General features: G+C 42.4%; 1 protein-coding gene across 2 annotated transcripts in view; it reads left to right on the top strand.

The window, feature by feature from the left end:
* Positions 1–22027, top strand: part of col4a5 (collagen, type IV, alpha 5 (Alport syndrome)) — a 310200-nt gene that overhangs the window by 104492 nt on the left and 183681 nt on the right. For both annotated transcript variants that reach the window (XM_072270935.1, XM_072270934.1), the window contains 3 exons: positions 15972–16031; positions 17804–17893; positions 20116–20160. In XM_072270935.1, coding sequence (XP_072127036.1) covers positions 15972–16031; positions 17804–17893; positions 20116–20160 — 195 coding nt within the window. The remainder of the gene's footprint in view (positions 1–15971; positions 16032–17803; positions 17894–20115; positions 20161–22027) is intronic.

The following is a 22027-nucleotide window of genomic DNA, read 5'->3' as shown; positions in this document are numbered from 1 at the left end:
ACCTAGTCCTTTCAACATTCGGTAGGTTTCAGTGAGTACAAGCTCAAAGCTGCCAAACACTCCTCATATGTTAACCCCTCCATTCCCGGAATCATCCTCATGAACCTCCTCTGGAATCTCTCCAATGACAGTACATCCTTTCTTGAGATGAGGTGCCCAAAACTGTTGACCGTACTCTAAATGTGGCCTGACTAGTGTCTTATAAAGCCTCAGGATTATATCCCTGCTTTTGTATTCTATTTCCTTTGAAATAAATGCCAACATTGTATTTGCCGCCTTCACCACAGACTCAACCTGTAAACTAACCTTCTGGGAGTCTTGCACGAGGACTTCCAAGTCCCTCTGCACATCTGATGTTTGAACCTTCTCCCCATTTAGATAATAGTCTGCACCACTGTTCCTCTTGTACTCCCAAGTTCCTACTGATAACTTAACTAACAAGTAAGAACAAATAAAAAAGTGTCAATTATAGAGTATAGTAACAGGCCACTAGGCCCATCAAGTTCCCAATCCCAATTTATTCTCCCCCATTCCCATCAATTTCCCCAAGATTCCACAAGTCACCCATACTCTAGACTCTATTTACAGAGGCCAAATCACCATAGTAACCCATAGCTCTTTTGGGTGTGGGAGGAAACTCATACACCCAGAGGAAACTCATAGTCACTTGTAAAGTTAGGTGGTGGAGGGCAAGATTCAACAGACAGTAGCATCTCTGCTAGCTGTGTTAGCACTGTCCTAGGTCCTTTCCTTTGCAACGTTGCTGCACCAGAGGATCTAAGATAAAATTTTAAATTAGCTTTATTTGTCATGATTGAAACATCAAAACATATAGCGAAATGTTATCTGCTACGGGTCTTAGGCCTTCCTGTGACCTGTACAGTAGAAACCTCTCATTCTGTCTCTCTTTTTCCTTTCTTTTATTTCTATTTTTGCTCACTTTTTTCATCACCAGTTCTTTTTCATCGACTTTCTATTGTTTCTTCTCTCTCTCTCCTCACCTTTCTAGTATCACTCTCTCTCTCAATCCTTATTCCAAAGACCACTTAATCTATATGATGTAACACAAGTTACAAAGTACAGCTTTCAATAAGACAAGCAGTAACAGCTGTTACAAACCGGTTCTTTCAATAAGAAATAGTTAATTATAGCTCTCACTTCTGTTAGTCCAGATGAACAATTGATGGTTTCCTGTATGTAGTAGCAGATTGCTAAGGGTAGAAGATGAATATTTATCTCTGTTTGAAGACACATGTATTCCTGACTCTTTCGAAATGAAACATGTTGTTCAAATTTTAATTGTCTAATATTCATTTATTTGCTTGTGATTTTATGCCAGTCTGTTTAGGTTCCACTGAGTGCGTGAATTCAGGAGATTAAAGATTGCCAAGAGTAATTAATCATTTGTAGCCTGTGGTAAATCACACACACGAAATCTACAAGAAATCTTGAGCAACATGCAGAAAGTGCTGAAAGTACTTGGCAAGCCAGGCAGCATCTTTCCATCCTATTGAAGAGACTTGGCTGGAAATGTGAACTGTTTACTTCTCTGTAGATGCTGCCTAGCTTGCTGAATTTCTCCAATGTTTTGTGAGTGTACCCTGTGGCAACTTTCCTGAAGACTGAAATTCTAGTAAAATGAGATTATAATCCCTCTCCAAGAAATTATGGAAGTAGATGTTTAATTATTGAGAGATATACGTCAAATTTTCAATGGTTCAATTTAATATCAGGGAATGTATACAATATACAATCAATATTCAAGAGGTCTAGAATACAAGAGCAGGGATGTGATGTTGAGGCTTTATAAGGCACTGGTGAGGCTTCACCTTGGGTATTATGTACAGTTTTGGGCTCCTCATCTTAGAAGAGATGTGCTGGCATTGGAGAGAGTCCAGAGGAGGTTCACAAGGATGATTCCAGGAATTGAAAGGGTTATCCTATGAGGAACATTTGATGGCTCTGGGTCTGTACTCGCTGGAATTTAGAAGGATGAGGGGGGGATCTCATTGAAACCTTTCGAATGTTGAAAGACCTAGACAGAGTTGATGTGGAAAGGATGTTTCCTGTGGTGGGAGAGTCCAGGACATGAGGGCACAGGCTCAGGATAGAGGGGCATCCATTCAATACAGAGATGCAGAGAAATTTCTTTAGGTAGAGGGTGGTGAATTTGTGAAATTTGCTGCCTGTGGAGGCCAGGTTGTTAGGTGTATTTAAGGCAGAGATTGATAGGTTCTTGGTTGGACATGGCCTCAAAGGTTACGGGGAGAAGGTTGGCAAATGGGGTTGAGGAGGAGATAGAAAAAAACGATCAGTCATGAAGAATAGCAGAGCAGACTGGCCTAATTCTGCTCCTATGTCTTATGGTCTTACAGAAATTCTTACTTTTCGCAGACATCCATGAAACAGAAGAAAACCCCAACGAATGAATGACAGGAGATATCAGGACCCCAAAGGTCCCCCTCCTCCCTCCTATGCACAAGCCGCAGCAAAAGCATCAACCGTCCCCCCACTTGATCCAGTAAAAGCATTAACCCTTCCCCCACCACCCACCATACAAACAATAGCAAAGCCCCAAAAGAGAGCATGATCTAGAGGCCATCAGAAACTGCTGTCCATCCCAACACTTCAACATCTCAAACAGGCTCTCTCTCTCATTCAAGTTCATTTAAGTTCAAAGTTTTCTCCCTTCTTTCACAATTTTTATCTTGCCATGATCTCTTCTGAATATTTCACTGTCCCTCACTCATAAAGGCCGTTCGCAACTATGGCAGTAAGATATAAGCAGAATCAAAAATCTTCTGCTAACTGAAAGGAGAGACCAAGCATGGCAAGTCTCTCACTCAAGTTATTCAATGAAATGTAATCAAGGGGTAGCGTCTTTACCCAAAGTACCTCTGAGTAATCATTCTGTGATCAACCACAGGACACACCCTGAAGCAAGGGCTGAATCTGTGGATTTATTCATTTTGGGAACTTGTTTGTAAATTGTTTAAAGATGACAGAAGAGAAAAACCATCAAGTAAAATTTGCCAGTGACACAAAGCAGCTGCATTGTAACCATGTAAAGGCATTGGAACAGGAAGGGACATTGATAGATAGTGTAAATGGACAAAGCTGTACCAAGTGGATATCAAAAGTCAGGTCATCACATTGGAGATAAAATATATAGAACAGAAATTGGTTTTGCCTCTGTTTTTGGAGCTTAATAAAATCTGTACTTAGCACTTATACTAAATTGGGTGACTTCCAATTTATAATTGGCTTAAAAAAAACATTTATAACCTGATCGTTTATCAAAGGATATTGGCCATTATGTTTGACAGTGGACTTGAGTGCAAGGGCTTAAAGTTATGCTGCAACAAAGTTCTAGACACTGTCACCAGTTCTGGGGCCTTGGGTTTGTCTGCCACAGATTTACCTAAAGGATACCTATAGTTCAAGTATTATATTATGAGTAGAGTTCTCAAATAAGAAGAGACTTTACTGATGTTCATTCATTCATTCAACTTTCAAAAGTACATTTATTATCAAAGTAAGGTATGCAGGATCCCTGAGATTCTCTTCCCACAGCAGCCATGGAACAAAGAAGGAACCCATTCAAAGAAAAAACGTCAAACCCCCAATGTGCAAAAGAAAAAGAACAAATCATGCACTCAGCAAAAAACACAGAATATAAAACACCAAAGTACGAATCATCAAACCAGTCCAGGTATATTCAGTTCAGCTCAATTCAGTTCAATCTAGCTCTGTGTCATTAGTTAACTTCAGGCTGTAGAGTCAGTCTGCTTCGATCAAAAAGGCAACAAAAAAGAAGCAACCAGAACCTAGAAAAACAACTACAACGTTCAACTGACAAACCGCATCAATTAAACCCCGGCCAAGACCCAGGACTCTGGTATCATCTTCCGACAGCATTGAGTAAGAGTAGAGAGACAATTTGAACACAGGGACCTTCCTCTGGGAGCAGCGGACAAGACAGAGAGAGACCGTTCCACGCAGACACCTTCCACCGGCAGCAGCGAGTAAGAAGCTGGTGCTCAAGATATTAATGGGAGCTGATTAAGTCAGTAGTGAAAATCTCAAAGTCAAAGTAAATTTATTGTCAAAGTATGTATATATTGAGACCATGACCCTTAATGTAGAATTTCTTCCTCCTGTCAAGCCACTTGGCTTCCACTTATCCAGCACTGGCAGATTCTCCTACTTGGGCAGCATCATTCAGCAGGACAGTGGGACCAAGGTCGACACCTAGTGCAGACTCAGCAAGGCGAGAATCATCCAGATCAATGAGCAACATACGGGGATCAACCAAGTACAGCATCCACACCAAGGTGAAGCTATACCTGAGCCGTGGTACGTCCATACCCTTCTACAGGTCAGAATACTGGTGCGTGACAGAGAACAACCTTGTCAAGCTGTCATCATTCCGCACCATGAGACTCCGGAAGATCCTCCATATTTTCTGGCCAAGCGAGATCTCCAACCACGCCCTACTCGTTCAGTGTCATCAAGAGGACATGGCCACAATCAGAATGAGGAAACCTTGGAGATAGATTGGGCACATGATGAGAAGGGAGGCCAACTCCATCATCAAGACAGCACTTCATTGGATCCTGAAGGAAACGAAGGAGAAGAAAGACAACTTGGCACTATACCGTTGAGACAGAAGTGAGGACCCTGACCACACCTTTGGCATAATAGAGAAGATAGCCAAGGACAGACAGAGATAGAGGACTTCCATTGCTGCCATAAATGCCAGTAGCATAAGGAGCAGATGATTATGATGATGTATATATTACCATATGCTACCTTGAGATTCACCTCCTTGCAGGCATTTACAGGGAAATAAATAAATAAAACTATACATAAACAAAGACTGACAAAGGAACAATGTGCACAAGAAGAAAATTTGTGCAAACAAAAAATAAATAATACTGGGAATATGAGTTGTACACTCTTCAGTTGTAGAGACTCTGCAAGTGAGTCCTTAGGTTGTGGAATCAGTTTACAGTTGAGGTGAGTGAAGTTATCCACACAGGTTCAGGAGCCTGATGGTTGAAAGGTAATAACCGTTCCTGAAACTGATGGTGTGGGATCTAAGAATCCTGTACCTCCTTCCCAATGGCAGCAGTAGAAAGAGAACATAGCCTAGGTAATGGGGGCCCTTGATCATGAATGCTGCTTTCTTGTAACAGCACTCCTTGTAGATGTGCTCAGTTCTGGGTGAAAGTCTTAGAGAAAATCTCTTTACTTGCAGAAATTAGAAATTGAGAGGCACAGGGCATAGACTAAAAATAATGTTCTAAAGTTCAAAACAAAAATGTTGGAAGAATTGGACCATTAACATTCTCTTTCCACAGTTCATATTCTATGAACTGTGGAAAGAGAATGTTAATGGTCAATTAATGTTTCAGTTCAGGAACCCTTCCTCTGAACTAGGAGAAGCACTAAGTTTCAAACTAGAGCTGGTGGGGGAAGTGATGTGTACAACCATATGGAGATTAATGGACTGAAATTAGGAGACTTTTCCTCGCATAAAGGATGCTAGATTTTGGAAGTCTGTTTCACCAATGGCAACTGTTAATTTTAGATCATAGACTGATGGATTTTGTTAACCAAAATTGATAGATTTTGATAGATTTTGTATGAAAGAATATGATGAATAAAAGAGGTATATTTAGTCAGAAATCCATAAACAACTAATGGTATACAACTGAACTAATCTCTGTGAAGGCCCACTGCTGTATCGTTGTCCCAAAATATTTCTCAGTCTTTCTCACCAGCATGTTATATCTCTTCTCCAATGAATGTCCATGAGAATAGTCCTGATCTTTAGATCTTCATGGTTCAACCTACAGTGGCCCCTCTCCAGAAACATCTACCTGAATCTCAGTGCTTGAGCTGTTCCATACAACCATGTATGTGCATAAAATCCTCTACCATCTTCTGACAGAATTTGTTCATGGTGACACTCCAGAAAATTAGAACAATTTCCCACATCTTTGGAGCCCCTCTTGGCCAAAACCAACATTGACATTGAAAGTTATCATTACCGCCAGCACAGACTTTGGTAAATTGAGAAAAAGTTTGTTTAAAATTCAAAATCATAGACATGGCACAAAGCTCGGGGCCAACTAGAACCTCCATCAACCTATATTCTTTTAGGATCTGTACTAGCAGATTAACTTTTCCCCTCTCACCTACCTGTCAACATATTTTAAATTTTATTGAGTTACAGTGCAGAGTAGGCCCCATGCAGCAATCTCCTGATTTAAATCTAGCCTAATCTCGGGACAATTTACAATGACCAATTGACCTATCAACCGATATGTCTTTGGATATATCTTTGGAGTGTGAGAGGACAGCAGAGCACACAGAGGAAACCAACGCGATCACTGGGAGGACGTACAAACTCCTTACAGGTAGTGGCGGGAATTGAACCCAGGACACTGGTACTGTAAAGCATTGAGCTAACCACTATGCTCTGTGCCACCCAATTGAATGTAGTGGTTGCCGTAACTCTTTACAGTACCAGCTGAAAGATCAGGGTTCAATTCTGCCATTGTCTGTAAGGAATTGTATATGTTCTGTAAGGAAAGAAATATGTTCCCATGACCATGTGGGTTTCCTCCAGGTGCTCTGGTTTTAGACCATAAGACCATATATATAGGATACAGGAGCAGAAGTAGGACATTTGGCCCATCAAGTCTGCTCTGCCATTCAATCATGAGCTGATCCAATTCTTCCAGTCCTCCCCACTCCCCTACTTTCACCCCATACCCTTTGATGCCCTAGCTAATCAAGGACCTATCTATCTCTTCCTTAAATATACCCAGTGACTTGGCCTCCACAGCCGCTCATGGCAACAAATTCCACAGATTTACCACCCTCTGACTAAAGTAATTTATCCGCATCTCAGTTCTAAAAGGACGTCCTTCAATCCTGAAATCATGCCCTCTTGTCCTAGGATCCCCTACCATGGGAAATAACTTTGCCATATCTAATCTGTTCAGGCCTTTTAACATTCGGAATTTTTCTGTGAGATCCCCCCCTCATTCTCCTGAACTCCAGGGAATACAGCCCAAAAGCTGCAAGATGTTCCTTATACGGTAACCCTTTCATTCCTGGAATCATTCTCGTGAATCTTCTCTGAGCCCTCTCCAATGTCAGTATATCCTTTCTAAAATACGGAGCCCAAAACTGCACACAATACTCCAAGTGTGGTCTCACGAGTGCCTTATACAGCCTCAACATCACATCCCTGCTCTTATATTCTAACCCTCTAGAAATGAATGTCAACATTGCATTTGCCTTCTTCACAATCGACTCAACCTAGAGGTTAACCTTTAGGGTATCTTGCACAAGGACTCCCAAGTCTCTTTGCATCTCTGCATTTCGAAATCTTTCCCCATCTAAATAATAGTCTGCCTGTTTATTTGTTTCACCAAAGTGCATGACCATACACTTTCCAACATTGTATTTCATTTGCCACTTCTTTGCCCATTCACCTAAACTATCTAAGTCTCTCTGCAGGCTCTCTGTTTCCTCAACACTACCCGCTCCTCCACCTATCTTTGTATCGTTGACAAATTTAGCCACAAATCCATTAATACCGTAGTCCAAATCATTAACATACATCATAAAAAGCAGCGGTCCCAACACCAACCCCTGTGGAACGCCACTGGTAACCGGCAGCCAGCCAGAATAAGATCCTTTTATTCCCACTCTCTGTTTTCTGTCGAACAGTCAATGCTCCACCCAAGCTGGTAACCTCCCTGTAATTCCATGGGTTCTTATCTTGCAAAGCAGCTTCAAGTCCCTTTCCAGTCAACTTCGGCCAGTTCCCCTCTCATGCCATTGTAATTTCCTTTATTTCACTGAAATACCGACATATTGGATTTTATTTTTTCCCTCTCAAATTTCACTGTGAACTCAATCATATTGTGATCACAGTTCCCTAAGGGTTCCCTAAAGTTAAAGCTCTCTTATCACCTCCGGATTATTGCACAATACCCAATCCAGCACAGCTGATCCCCAAGTGGGCTCAACAACAAGCTGTTCTAAAAAGCCATCCCTTAGACATTCTACAAACTCTCTCCCTCTTGACGTCCCGAACTGACCTGGTTTTCCCAATCCACTTCCATGTTGAAATCCCCAACAATTATCATGACATTGCCTTTCCGACACGTCTTTTCTATCTCCTGCTGTAATTTGTAATCCACATCCCAGCTGCTGTTTGGAGGCCTGTATACAACTGCCATTAGGGTCCTTTTACCCTTCCCATTTCTTAACTCAACACATAGAGACTACACCTTCTAATCCTATGACACCTCTTTTCAATGATTTAATATTACTTCTTAACACCACCCCCTCTGCCTACTAACCTTCCTTTCTGATATACCGTATATCCTTGGACGTTAAGCTCCCAATGGCAGCCATCCTTTAGCCAATTTTCAGAGATGGCCATGATGTCATATTTGCCAATCTGTAGCTGAATTTCAAGATCGTCCATTTTATTCCTTTCTCCCACATTCCAAAGATGTATGGCTAGAGTTAGTAAGTTGTGGACATGCTATGCGAGCACTGGAAGTGTGGTGACACTTGCAGGCTGCCCCCAGCACATCTCAGATTGTGTTGGTCGTTGACACAACACAAAGCATTTCACCAAGTGTTTTGATGTTTCAATATACATGTGACAAATAAAGCTGATGAAGCTAATCATTGCCATAGTCGAGGCCTAGTCATTTGGCTGGCAACATTGTTTTCATGTCTGACACTAGACTTTGGAAAAAGACATATTACATCAAACTCTGTTGTGAGAGAAATTAGCAGGCAGATAGATACTGCTCCGCAGTTCTGCAATGTTGCCTTCCAGCATTCTGTCATTAGATGGCGCTGATACGCCTTTGTCAGATCCGCATGTGTTAACAGCAATGGTTTTGCGAGTCTCAGCAGGAAATAATGAATTTCATGATTTTGGAAGTCAATTATTTCTAAACAGAGGCACTGCTTTAAAGATCTGTGTAGTGTACTGGGCTAAGATACAGTATAATCAGTTGCCTTGGGACCTGGATTTGAATCAAATTCAGAACTGTCAGGGATGAAAATCTCCCTCTCTTTTTCTGTCTGTCTTTCTGTCTTCATTTCTCTCTCTCTCTCTCTCCCTCCCTCCCTCTCTCTCCCTCTCTCTTCTCTCTCTCTTCTCTCCCCCCCCCCCCCCACTAAGGATCCTTGACATGATGGCAGGAAAGCCCAGTGAGGGACCAATTGTGCCCTTTGGCTTGTCTGCTGATCCTAATGAGCCATGATACTGGAGGTAAGGTGGGAAAGGCTCTTATCTGTGTCAGATAATGATATACCTGCTTTGGTAACTTGTAATACGAAAGCGGATGAAGTCTACAAAGCATGCAGTGTCGCATTCTCCACTAGATGGTGCACTTTCCTCTGTAAAGGAAAAGGATTACATTTCCATTCCTTTCATGCGATCATCAACATTTTCCCTTCCACGAATGGGTCACGGGCACTGACCGTTAGGATTCAAGTGACTTATCTTCAGTACTGTAAATGAGATCGTGTGCTCGTTCTGCTCCGGTAGCAACCTTACCTCTGAATGAGAGGCTTGTCAGCTCAAGTGCTGTTCTAGAGTGAGTAATCCGGACCCTTCTGAAATGTTGCACTAAGGGGGTGCCTCAGGTGTGATCTCTGTCTCAGAGGCCAATGTCAGGCTGTCCAAAAGAAGAGTGCAAGGCAGCAGGAGTACCTGGCAGGCTCTGAAAACTTGTGCCTTAGATCACCTGGATAATTTAAACACCTGTGTCAGGATGCTGCTCATTGACTACAGCTCTGCACTTAACCCCATCATTCCCACAGTCCTAACCAATAAGCTACAAAACCTGGGCCTCTGTACCACTTTCTGCAATTGGATCCTCGACTTCCTAACCAGAAGACCACAATATGTGTAGATTGGTGATAATATCTCCTCCTCGCTGACGATCAACACTGGTGCACCTCGGTGGTGTGTGCTTAGCCCACTACTTTACTCGCTCTATAACCGTGAGTGTGTAGCAAGGTATAGCTCAAATAGCATCTATAAATTTGCTGATGGTACAACCATTGTTGGTAGAATCTCAGATGGAGATGAGAGAGCGTACAGGAGCGAGATATACCAGCTAGTTGAGTGGTGTCACAGCAACAACCTTGCACTGAATGTCAGTCAGATGAAAAAGCTGATTGTGGACTTCAGGAAGGATAGGATGAGGGAACATCAAACAATCCTCACAGAGGGTTCAGAAGTGGAGAGATTGAGCAATTTCAAGTTCCTTGGTGTCAAAGTCTCTGAGGATCTAGCCTGGTCCCAGCATATCAATCCAACTATGAAGAAGGCAAAACAATGGCTATATTTCATTAGGAGTTTGAAGAGATTTGGTTTGTCAACTAAAATATTCAGAAACTTCTACAAATGTACCATGGAGAGCATTCTGACTGACTGCATCACCATCTAGTATTGGGGGGTGGCTCCTGCACAAGACCAAAGTAAGTTACAGTAACTTGTACAATTAGTTACTCAATCTTGGTTACTAACCTCTGCAGCATCCAAGACATCTTCAAGGAGTGGTGCCTCAGAAAAGTGGCTTCAGTCATCAAGGGCCCCCAGTACCCAAGACATGTCCTCTTCTGTCAGGAAGGGGGTACAGAGGCCTGAAGGCACACACTCAGCAATTCAGAAACAGCTTCTTCCCTTCTGCCATCTGATTTCTGAATGGACATTTTCTAAAATTTCTGTTTTTGTACTACTTATTTTAGTTTAACTATTTAATATACAGGTATATTCTTACTGTAATAGTTTTTTTCTATATTTATCATATAATGCATTGGACTGCTGCTGCAAAGTTAACAAATTTCATGACATATTCCAGTGATATTAAAACTGAACCTGAATACTTCCCTGGTATCTGGGTTATTAATCTTAGAACATAGTGGGGGGGCTTCAAGGTTTATTTTAAAGAGTAAAGGTGGAGACTATCTGTAGTGTCTTAGCCAGTTTTCAATCCACAGTAGTAAAAAGGATTATCTGGTAAAAATCACAAAACTGTGAGATTTTGTTGGACACATTGACAGCTGCAAATCTGTAGGGCGAATACAGGGCTGAAGGAGTTGTATTTGAATGCACACAGTACATGGAATAAGGTAAATTAACTTGCAGCACAGTTACAGATTGGCATGTATGATGTCGTAGGCATCACTGAATCATGGCTGAAAGAAGATTATAGATGTGAGTTTAATGTCCAAGGATACACACTGTATCAAAAGGTTAGGCAGGAAGGCCGAGGGGGTGGCATTGTGCTGTTGGTAAAAAAAAATGAAATCAAATAATTAGAAAGAGGTGATATAGGGTCACCTCTTTGTGGGTAGAGTGAGGAAACAGCAAGGATAAAAAGATGCCGATGGGAATTATATATAGACCCCCAAAAAGTTGTAAGGATGTGGTCTAGAAAATGCATGCCAAAAAGGCAATGTTACAATTGTCATGGGGGATTTCAATATGCAGGTAGATAGGGAAAATCAGGTTGGTGCTGGATTCCAAGAGGGGGAATTTCGAGAATGCCAACAAGCAGCTCGTGGCTGAGCCCACTTAGGGGATCAGCAATTCTGGATTGGGTGTTATGCAACGAACCGGAATTGAGGAGAGAACTTAAGGTAAAAGAACCTTTCAGGGAAGTGATCATAATATGATTGAATTCGCCCTGAAATTTGAGAATGAGAAGCTAAAGTCAGATGTATCAATATTCTATTGGAGTAAAGGGAATTACAGAGGCTTGACGGAGGAGCTGGCCCAAGTTGATTGAAGAAGGAACACTGGCGGGAATGATGTAGATCAGCAGAGGCTGGAATTTCTGGAAGCAATTCGGAAGGCACAGGACATATGCATCCCAAAGGGGAAGAAGTATTCTAAATGCAAAATGACACAACCATGGCTAACAAGAGAAGTCAAAGTCAATATAAGAGCCAAAAAGAGGGCATATAATAGAGTAAAAATTAGTGGAAAGTTAGAGGATTGGGAAGTTTTTAAAAGCCAACAGAAGGCAACTAAAAAGTCATTAAGAAGATAAAGATAGAATACAAAAGTAAACGAGCCAATAATATTTAAGAGGATACCAAAAGTTTCTTCAGATATGTGAAGGGTGAAAGAGAGGTGAGAGTGGATATCGGACTACTGGGAAATGATGCTGGAGAGGTAGTAATGGGGACAAGGAAATGTCATTTGTACTGAGCAAGTATTTAATATCAGTCTTCTCTGTGGAAGGCACTAGCAGTAGTGTGGAAGTTCCAAGTGTCAAGGGTCATGAAGTGTGTGAAGTTTCCATTATTAGAGAGGAAGTTCTTTGGAAAATGAAAGATCCGAAGGTAGAAAGATTACCTGGACCAGATGGTGTTCTGAAAGAGGTGGCTGAAATGATTGTGGCAACATTAGTAAAGATCTTTCAAGAATCACTAGATTCTAGAATAGTTCCAGAAGACTGGGAAATTGCAAATGTCACTCCACACTTCAAAAAAGGTGAGGGGCAGAAGAAAGGAAATTATAGGCCAATTAATTTGGCCTCAGTGGTTGGCAAGATGTTGGAGTCGATTCCTAAATATGTGGTTTCGGGGTACTTGGAGGCACATGATAAAATAGGGCATAGTAGGCATGATTTCCTAAAGGGAAAATCTTGCCCAACCAACCTGTTGGAATTCTAAGAAATAACAAGAAGAATAGAAAAGGAGAATTGGTTGATGTTGTGTTCATGAATTTTCAGAAGGCCTGTAACAATTTGCCACACATGAGCCTGCTTAACACGCTATGAGCCCATGGTATTACATGGACAAAGTAGAGGCTGACTGGCAGGAGGCCAAGAGTGGGAATAAGGGGAGCCTTTTCTGACTGTCTGCCAGTAACTAGTGGTGTTCCACAGTCGTCTGTGCTGGGACAAATTCATTTTACGCTATACTTCAGTGATTTGGATGATGGAATTGATGGTTTTGCTTCAAAGTTTGCAGACAATACAGAGATAAGTGGAGGGACAGGTAAGTTTTGAGGAAGTAGGCTACAGAAGGGCTTAGATTTGGAGATTGGGCAAAGAAGCGTAGAAAGTTAACTACTTTCTAAATGGAGAGAAAATACAAATATCTGAGGCACAAAGGGAATTGGGATTCCTGGTGCAGGATTCCCTGAAGGTTAAATTGCACGTTGAGTCTGCAGTGAGGAAGGCAAAAGCAATGTTAACATTCATTTCAAGAGGACTTGAATATGAAAGCAAGGATGTAATGTTGAAACTTTATAAAGCAGTGGTGATGCCTCACCTCGAGTATTGTGAGCAGGTTTGGGCCCCTTATCTTTGAAAGGATGCACTGAAACTGGAGGGGGTTCAAAGGAGATTCACGAAAATGATTCCAGGATTGAATAGCTTGTCATATGAAGAGCATTTGATGGCTCTGGGCCTGTATTCACTAGAATTCAGAAGAATGAGGGGTAACGCCATTGAAACCTATTGAATGGTGATGTGGAGAGGATGTTTACTGTGGTGGGAGAGTCTAAGACTAGATGACACAGCCTCAGGATAGAGGGATATCCTTTTAGAATGGAAAGGAAGAATTTCATTAGCCAGAGATTGATGAATCTGTGGAATTCATTGCCACAGGCAGCTATGGAGGCCAAATCTTTATGCATATTTAAGGAAGAGGTTGATAGACTCTTGATTTGTCAGGGCATAAAGGAATACATGGAGAAGGCAGGAGATTGGGGTTGAGAGGGAAAAGGATCAACCGTGATGAAATGGCGAATCAGACTTGATGGGCCAAATGGCCTAATTCTGCTCCTATATCTTATGGTTTTATGATCTTATAATCAGACCTCAAAATTACTTCCTTTGTTGAGTGAGTGCATCTATTGGCTGGCATTCCATAGAAATAAACCTTTGTATTATCTGTTTTCATCATCATCATCATTTTGTGCCATGCCATATGATGTAGGAAATCAATGTTGACCGTGACTGTTCTTGTGAAAATTTTCTACAGAAGTGGTTTGCCATTGCCTCCTTCTGGGCAGTGTCTTGACAAGATGGGTAACCCCAGCCATTATCCTGCCAGCGGTGTCATGGCATCAGCACCAGACTTCAAGGCCTGTGGCCCTGGATTCAAATCCAGCTGGCTTTCCACCTGTGCTGGGTTGAGCGTCGAGCTAACAACTCAGTTTCGTAAAAAGCAGACAAATTCCAAGGAAATGGCCAAAAGTGCTGCCCAATGCACCACATGATGTGAAAAGGAACCAAAAAAAAACAGCTATTATCAGTACTCTTCAGAGATTGTCTCTTCAGTGGTCGCATAACCAGGACTTGTCAAGTCCACCAGCTGCTCTTACAACCATCCACCACCTGCTCCAGTGGCTTCATCTGACCCTGACAGGGCTGACCTGCTGGCTAGCGGAAGGAAAGGAGCCTTACATTACACCGGCTTTGGCAGAGACGTATCTCCATCCCACCACCCAAGCTTCATTAGCTTTTATTTATTTTTTGCATGCATCGAAACATGCAACGGAATTTCGATGTTATGCTCCAACAACCAACGCAGTCCACGGGTGTGCTGGGGGCAGCACACAAGTGTTGCCATGTTCCAGTGCCAATGTAGCACGCCCACATTGTAGCTGCACGTCTTTGAAATGTTGGGAAAAAAACTTGAGAGTTGTAAAATTAGAACAAGGAGACATGCTCAGCATGTCGAGCTAGCCGGACATGTCCTTCATTCACAGAAGGGGAAAAAAAGAAAAGAAGGGGAGAAAGTTAACAGAAGTAAGAGGTACATTAATGAGAAGAGGAATCACGAGATGCTACCCTTTGCACTGGAAAAAACAAGCACAAATTAGGTGATCACTTAATTGTTGATTGAGATCAGCTGGCGTGAGTGTGTTACGACCCAGTGAGAAGTGAATGGAGTTCAGTTATTGGTCTTGCTTGAGAAGCTTGTTAATTAAAAAGAGTCACCTGTACATTTGGTGCAGGTTCTGTAACAAATCACCACCATGCGAGTGAAAATGGGAGAGCTAGAGGCTATACCCAAAAGAGTATCCAGAATAATTTAAAGCTTTGTGGTTATCTCAATCTACAGCTGCATCAAGGTAATTACAGAATAAGCATCATCATAACAACATTTGTGGCAAATTGAATAAGTTTAGAGTCAAAAAAATCCCAACAAAATCTGTGCTCCTCAAACTGAATACTTATGATTTAGAACATAGCACAGTACAGCACATAAACAGGTAATTCAGCACACAACATTGTGACAAACCAATTAGATTAGTCATCAAATGGCTAATCTCTTCTGCCTATGCCCAATGTCCATATCCTTCCATTTTCCTCACACTCGTGTGCCTGTGTAAGCGCCTCTTGAAAGTCCCTAATGTATCTGCCTCTACCACCACCCCAGGAAGTCCTGGGAAAAAAAATATTGCCTGTCTGCTCTATCTGTGTCTCTCATAATCTTATAAGCCTCTATTAAATCTTCCTTTGGGCTCCAACACTCCAGGAAAAACAGCCATAACTTGTCCAACTTCTCGTTATAGCACATGCCCCCTCATCCAAGCTGCATTCTGGTAAACCTCGTCTGCATCCGTTCCAACGCCTCAACATCCTTCCTATAATGAGGCGACCAGAACGGAATACAATACTGCAGATGTTGCCGAGGTAGAGTTTTATAAAGCTGCAACATAACTTCCTGACTTCTGAACTCAATGCCTCGACCAATAAAGGCAAGCATACCATAAGCCTTCTTAACTATCGCATCAACCTGTATAGCCACTTTCAGGGACTATTTTAAACCATTGATTGAAACCTTGACATAATGATAATTATTCTTTCAGTAAATGGGTTTATGATGTTGAGAAGCTGGCACTGTGAGGAGCTAATGTTCAATAACTGCTCTGTGCTTTGTTGCAGGCTTGTCATGGGTGCAAAACGGGATCCAGTTGTGACTGCAGTGGTGTGAAGGGAGAAAAGGTAAGTTTCCAAAGCTCTTCTGCTCCGCAAAGATCTTGGACACAATTCCTTATGAAGGATCCCTGCTGCAACTCTGATCTTGGAGAGGAATCGTCTAATAAAACCAGTGACAGATGAAACCAAATAGGAGTGCAAAGCCTATTGGGCACCAGCAGTTCAAATTATACCCTACTGATTCTATGAAACATATTAGTCTTGCAAGGTTCTTGTAAAGGGGTGACCAGAATTGCACACAATGAGGTTCCTGAAAGATTGAAAGTGGTCTTCAATAAAAAAGAAGTCTAATGAAAGCAATGCCGAATTAAACCAAATGGAAATGCAAAGCCTATTTGTCATTAGCATGACAAATTATATTGGACTGATGCTCCTAGGGGCATTAGTGGTTCAAGATTAGAATTATTTGTACCTATCTACACTCAGTGGCCACTTTATTAGGTATACCAGTAGCACTGCTTGATAATGCAAATATCTAATCAGTCAATCATGCAGCAGCAGCTCAATGCATTAAAGCATGCAGACAGAGTAAAGAGGTTCAATTGTTCAGAGCAAGCATCAGAATTGGGAAGAAATATGATCTAAATGACTTTGACTGTGGAATCATTGTTGGTGCCAGATGGGGTGGTGTGAGTATCTTAGAGACTGCTGATTTCATGGGATTTTACACACAATAGTGTCTAGAGTTTACAGAGAATGGTGAGACAAAAAAAACATCCAGTGAGCAGCAGTTCTGTTGTCAAAAATGCCTCATTACTGAGAGAGGTCAGAGGAGAATGGCCAGACTGGTTCAAGCTGTCAGGAAGGTGACAGTAACTCAGATAACCACCATTACAACAACAGAATGCAGAAGAGCATTTCTGATTCAAAATATGTCTGACCTTGAAGTGGATGGGCTATAGCAGCAGATAACACGAACATACACTCGGTGCCCACTTTATTAGGTAGAGGAGGTGCATCATAAAGTGGGCACTGAATGTGTATTGACAGGATTAATTTGTCTACTGCCCCTACACAGTTCACAATTAATCTCAATTGACTTTTGGAAAGAGAGCTGCCAGCAGGCTGATGTTCTGAGCTCTTGCTATTTCCCAAAAGCAGACTAAGATGTTTTTAAATCCACCTAAAGGGAAGGAGTGAGATTTCCAGGATATAGGAACAAAATTCAGCAATTCAGCCCATCATGTCTGCTCCACCATTCCATCATGACTGATTTATTATCCCTCTCAACCCAGTTCTCTTGCCTTATCTCCATAACCTTTGATGCACTGACCAAAGAAGAACCATCAACCTCTGCTTTAAATATACCAGATGACTTGGCCTCCACAGCCAGCTCTGGCAATGAATTCCACAGATTCGTCACCCTCTGGCTAAATGAATTCCTCCTTATCTCTGTTCTAAATGGACATATAAAGTCAGACAATCAGAGAGAATTTCACAATTCCTCCTCGTGCACTCTGTTCCTTTGCACAAAACCACACCAGGTCCTGCGTTCTATTGCCCGTGGTGTTAACTTTTAACTTTCAAATGAATTGAGACACAAAGCCTCCAGCAGCAAGTCTCAATGTGATGTGCCTTTCCATTGCTCTTCCCCCCACCCCCAAAATCCCTGCTTGGTGGAACGTGCATGACTGAGATATGGTTCCAGTTACTTGGAGAAATTCTGATTAAGATAGCGAATGGTATTTGTTATGGAATTGGTCTTTTGTGGTTCAGAGTTCATTATGAAATAAATGTCTGAACTTTATGCTTAAGGTTATTTTTTAATGGCTGTACAGGGTGCAAGAGGCCTGCCTGGACTAGAAGGTCATATAGGCTTGCCTGGTTTCCCAGGTCCTGAGGGGCCCCCTGGAGCAAGAGGGATAAAGGTAAGAAAGAATGTTGTTACTTAATCAGCTTGGTGATCAGGAGCAACCCATTCCAATGCCTGAAAAGAAAGCTCAATTGGAATTTTCAAATGAAGCCAGTTTTAGAAATGCAGTCTGTGTTAGTATTTCATGCAAGTCATGCAAAGTGCTGGAGGAACCCAGCAGTTCAGGCAGCATCTGTGGAGAGGAATAAACAGTTGATGTTTCAAGCTGAGCTGTCTGATGAATGGTCTCAGCCCGAAACGTTGACTGTTTCTTCCTCTCCATAGATGCTGCCTGATCTGCTGAGTTCCTCCAGCACTTTATATACACACATACATATATATACATATTCACACATATATTTGAATGCATGCATATGTGTGTGTGTGTGTATATGTATATGTGAGTGTATGTATAAGTGTGCTACATGTCCCAAACTCTTCCTGCAGTGCTCCAGCCTCACCATTCCCAATATCCTTTGCTCCCACCAGATTTACAAGCTCACTCTCTGCTCCACATTGACAACACAATACTGGGCAAATGTCTTAGGCACTCTAGCTACACTGTATATATGAGCCTAAGACTTTTGCACATTACTGTATGTCATACAGTAAATTGTGAAATGGGAAATGCTGCCTGCAAGGGCAATGGATACAGATTTAATGATGACTTTAGAAACAGGCAAGTGTAAGCACTGAAGGGGGTGAAAAGTTTTCATAGAGCAAGGGAGGTGCAGGAAATGATTACATCCTATTAAAAAATAAATACATTTTTAAAAGAAAAGTACCAAAGAGTCTGCAACCTGCTTGGGCTGAAGACCTCTGGAGAGAAAATTTTGTGACTTCTTTTTGCTATGTTTCATCTCTGCAACATATGCCAAGCTCTCGTTCTTGTCATTATTTCTTTTCCTCCGAGCAGTCCTCTGGGACCTTGCATTGCAGTCTGAAGCGGGGTACCAAGGGTTACAGTCTCCTAGATCAGCCTTCACGCACCCTCCATAAGTCTGCATCCTTCTTCAGAGCATTTGTCACTGAACGGTGACTAGGAAGATGTTCCACATTTACTTTAGGGATACTCATCCATTAGGAATATCCTAATGAGGATGTGATCCATTAACTTGCACAGAATAGGAGATCATACCTTAGAATGTTTAGCTGAGCAGATGTGCATTAGTGTGCTTACCACCTATGAACATCTGCTGGGACAGTGTAAGTAGTGATTACCAATTGGGAATCATCTGACTCTGAAGCTAAAGACTTGGAGTTTCGGAGAAAGTAAATGGATGAAAGATTCTTAGTGGGCCCTTGAGGTGCTATGAGAATGCTTCTCCAGTTGGGAAATTCAGGTTTTGGGGGCATTGTCTCCAGGTCAAAGGTTGGCTGCAAAGGATGTAAATGAGGAATAATTTCTTCTTTCATGACATTGATATTCTTTGGCATTCTTTGCCCCAGAGAGCTATTCAGGCTCCTCCTGGCCATCCACCTAAGCTGTAGATTTCAATGCATGGCTGAGTTAGGTTTTTGGATTATAAGAGGATCAAAAGTTTTGGGGATCAGATATAGAAATTATCAAATGGGGAAAGCAGGCTTGTAGGTAATATTGCCTGCTGTTGGTTCCTATATTTTATATTGTAACCCTTAGGCTCGGCCAGCACGTGTTCGTCTAGGGGAAGACAGCTTCTGGCCCTGCCAAACTGAAAAATTTCATTTTTGTGGATGCTGCGTGATGCATTGCCCAGTTACAAATCCGCACCGCAAAATATCAGACAATGCACCATGTGTAATTAAATGACTGAACTTTATAAATCTGGCTATAGGGTTAGTAAAGAAAATAAAAAGAAAAAGGGCCCATATTAAGGAAAAAGTCAAAAGTGCACGTTGGAGCTCATTGGCCATTCATCAACCACTGACCTCCGCCAAGCGTCTCTGACCTTCGGACCCTCGCTCCCAGTCCACTCCGCCCAGTGTCTACCTGCTGTCTCCACACGCATCTTCCTTCTTCCTCTCTCGCCAACAAAAGACTGTGAAAATCTCCCTTCCAGACCCACACGAAAGAACATTCCTCTCATTGCATAGTCCCGTTATCTCCCGTTATCTCCCGTTATCTCTAGTCATAACCCAAACATTGCTGCTATGGGGAAACCATTCCATTAGCACTGAAACTTTACAGCATGTTGCAGTATTAAAACATTGATACGTCCAAACTTGGATTACAGTGCGTACTTTCTCCTCTCTTCCCAGGGTGAAACTGGACCACCTGGGTTTCCAGGCCCAAAAGGAATACGAGTAAGTGACCTCAGGAGTGGCAGAGGAATGTATTTACTGGTGTGGGTTTAAACGTGTGGGATAGCTATGGTCAGGGTTCAGAGAATCTAGAACAGATACAATTTCAGCATCCAATAGTTTCGTAGGGCCTTACGCCCAGCAGGGTGTATGATGAATAGCCTATTACATACCACCTACTTCAGCTATTCCCAACCCAGTGTAATGTTGATATGAAAATACTCTGAACTCACTGAAGCTGTTTGTCCTAATGAAGTGGGATAACCCATTTGTAGATAAATCCCTGGCATGTTGCTCACAGTTTGGATTAATTGTGCACCACCTCTTCTTTGTGCACATGTCTGTTTACTGGAACTTTGTCAATTAGATGTGACCATGCAGGATTATGACCTGGTGATGGGCTATTGAGAAAACCCCCTTGCTCCACATGACCCCGGCCTGCTTGACATGGTTATGTTAATGAGTCAAGGGAAATGACTGTTGAGGACAGGGGGAATGGGATGGTGAAGGGAACAAGAGTACAGCTCAGTACAACTCAGTACAGCCGAGTGTTGGTGTTGTTGAGAAAGCAACCCTCTTTCACTCAGCCTTGTAGCAAGACAGATGACAGCTGTCTGACACACAGTATAGATCCTGGCATGGGCACAGTTTGTAGAACTCTGATGTGCATGGAATATTTGGCCAAATCCATCTAGAAACTGGGCTGGTGTTCACCGTTCCAGTAAGTGGGTTGGTGTTCACCTAGGTATCCCTACCTTGAACTGATCAGTAGTGTACATTGTGAGCTGGTGATGCAGATGGAATTCAACCCGGAGAAGTGTGAGGTGGCACACTTTGGAAGGACAAATTCCAAGGCAGAGTACAAAGTAAATGGCAGGATACTTGGTAGAGTGGAGGAGCAGAGGGATCTCGGGGTACATGTCCACAGATCCCTGAAAGTTGCCTCACAGATGGATAGGGTAGTTAAGAAAGCTTATGGGGTGTTAGCTTTCATAAGTCGAGGGATAGAAGTTAAGAGTCGCGATGTAATGATGCAGCTCTATAAAACTCTGGTTAGGCCACACTTGGAGTACTGTGTTCAGTTCTGGTCACCTCACTATAGGAAGGATGTGGAAGCATTGGAAATGGTACAGAGGAGATTTACCAGGATGCTGCCTGGTTTAGAAAGTATGCATTATGATCAGAGATTAAGGGAGCTAGGGCTTTACTCTTTGGAGAGAAGGAGGATGAGAGGAGACATGATAGCGGTGTACAAGATAATAAGAGGAATAGATAGAGTGGATAGCCAGCGCCTCTTCCCCAGGGTACCACTGCTCAATACAAGAGGACATGGCTTTAAGGCAAGGGGTGGGAAGTTCAAGGGGGATATTAGAGGAAGGTTTTTTACTCAGAGAGTGGTTGGTGCATGGAATGCACTGCCTGAGTCAGTGGTGGAGGCAGATACACTAGTGAAGTTTAAGAGACTACTAGACAGGTATATGGAGGAACCTAAGGTGGGGGGTTATATGGGAGGCAGGGTTTGAGGGTCGGCACAACATTGTGGGCCGAAGGGCCTGTAATGTGCTGTACTATTCTATGTTCTATGTTCTTTTGCGGGCATCTGGTATGAGTTGTTGATGCCCTTATTGTGAACGGTCAGTGTAAACTGGTGTACAGGAATGGCGACTGGCCAATATGAGTTGGTGGTGTCTTCACTGTGAAGGGCTGATGAAAGCTGATGGTGCACCTTTACACATCGCTGGTGTGTACTGATAGTGAAGCAGTTGTGGAAAAAACTGAAATGAGCTGGTGATCTCTTGCTCAGGCAGCTGGTGTGAGCAGGTAGTACCTCCATTGTGGATGGCTGGAGAGTTGGCAGTGTTCCTGCAAA

This window comes from Mobula birostris, chromosome 10, assembly GCF_030028105.1.
Source record: "Mobula birostris isolate sMobBir1 chromosome 10, sMobBir1.hap1, whole genome shotgun sequence".
In the NCBI taxonomy this organism is placed as follows: domain Eukaryota; kingdom Metazoa; phylum Chordata; class Chondrichthyes; order Myliobatiformes; family Myliobatidae; genus Mobula; species Mobula birostris.
This window is presented reverse-complemented; position numbering and strand designations above follow the sequence as displayed.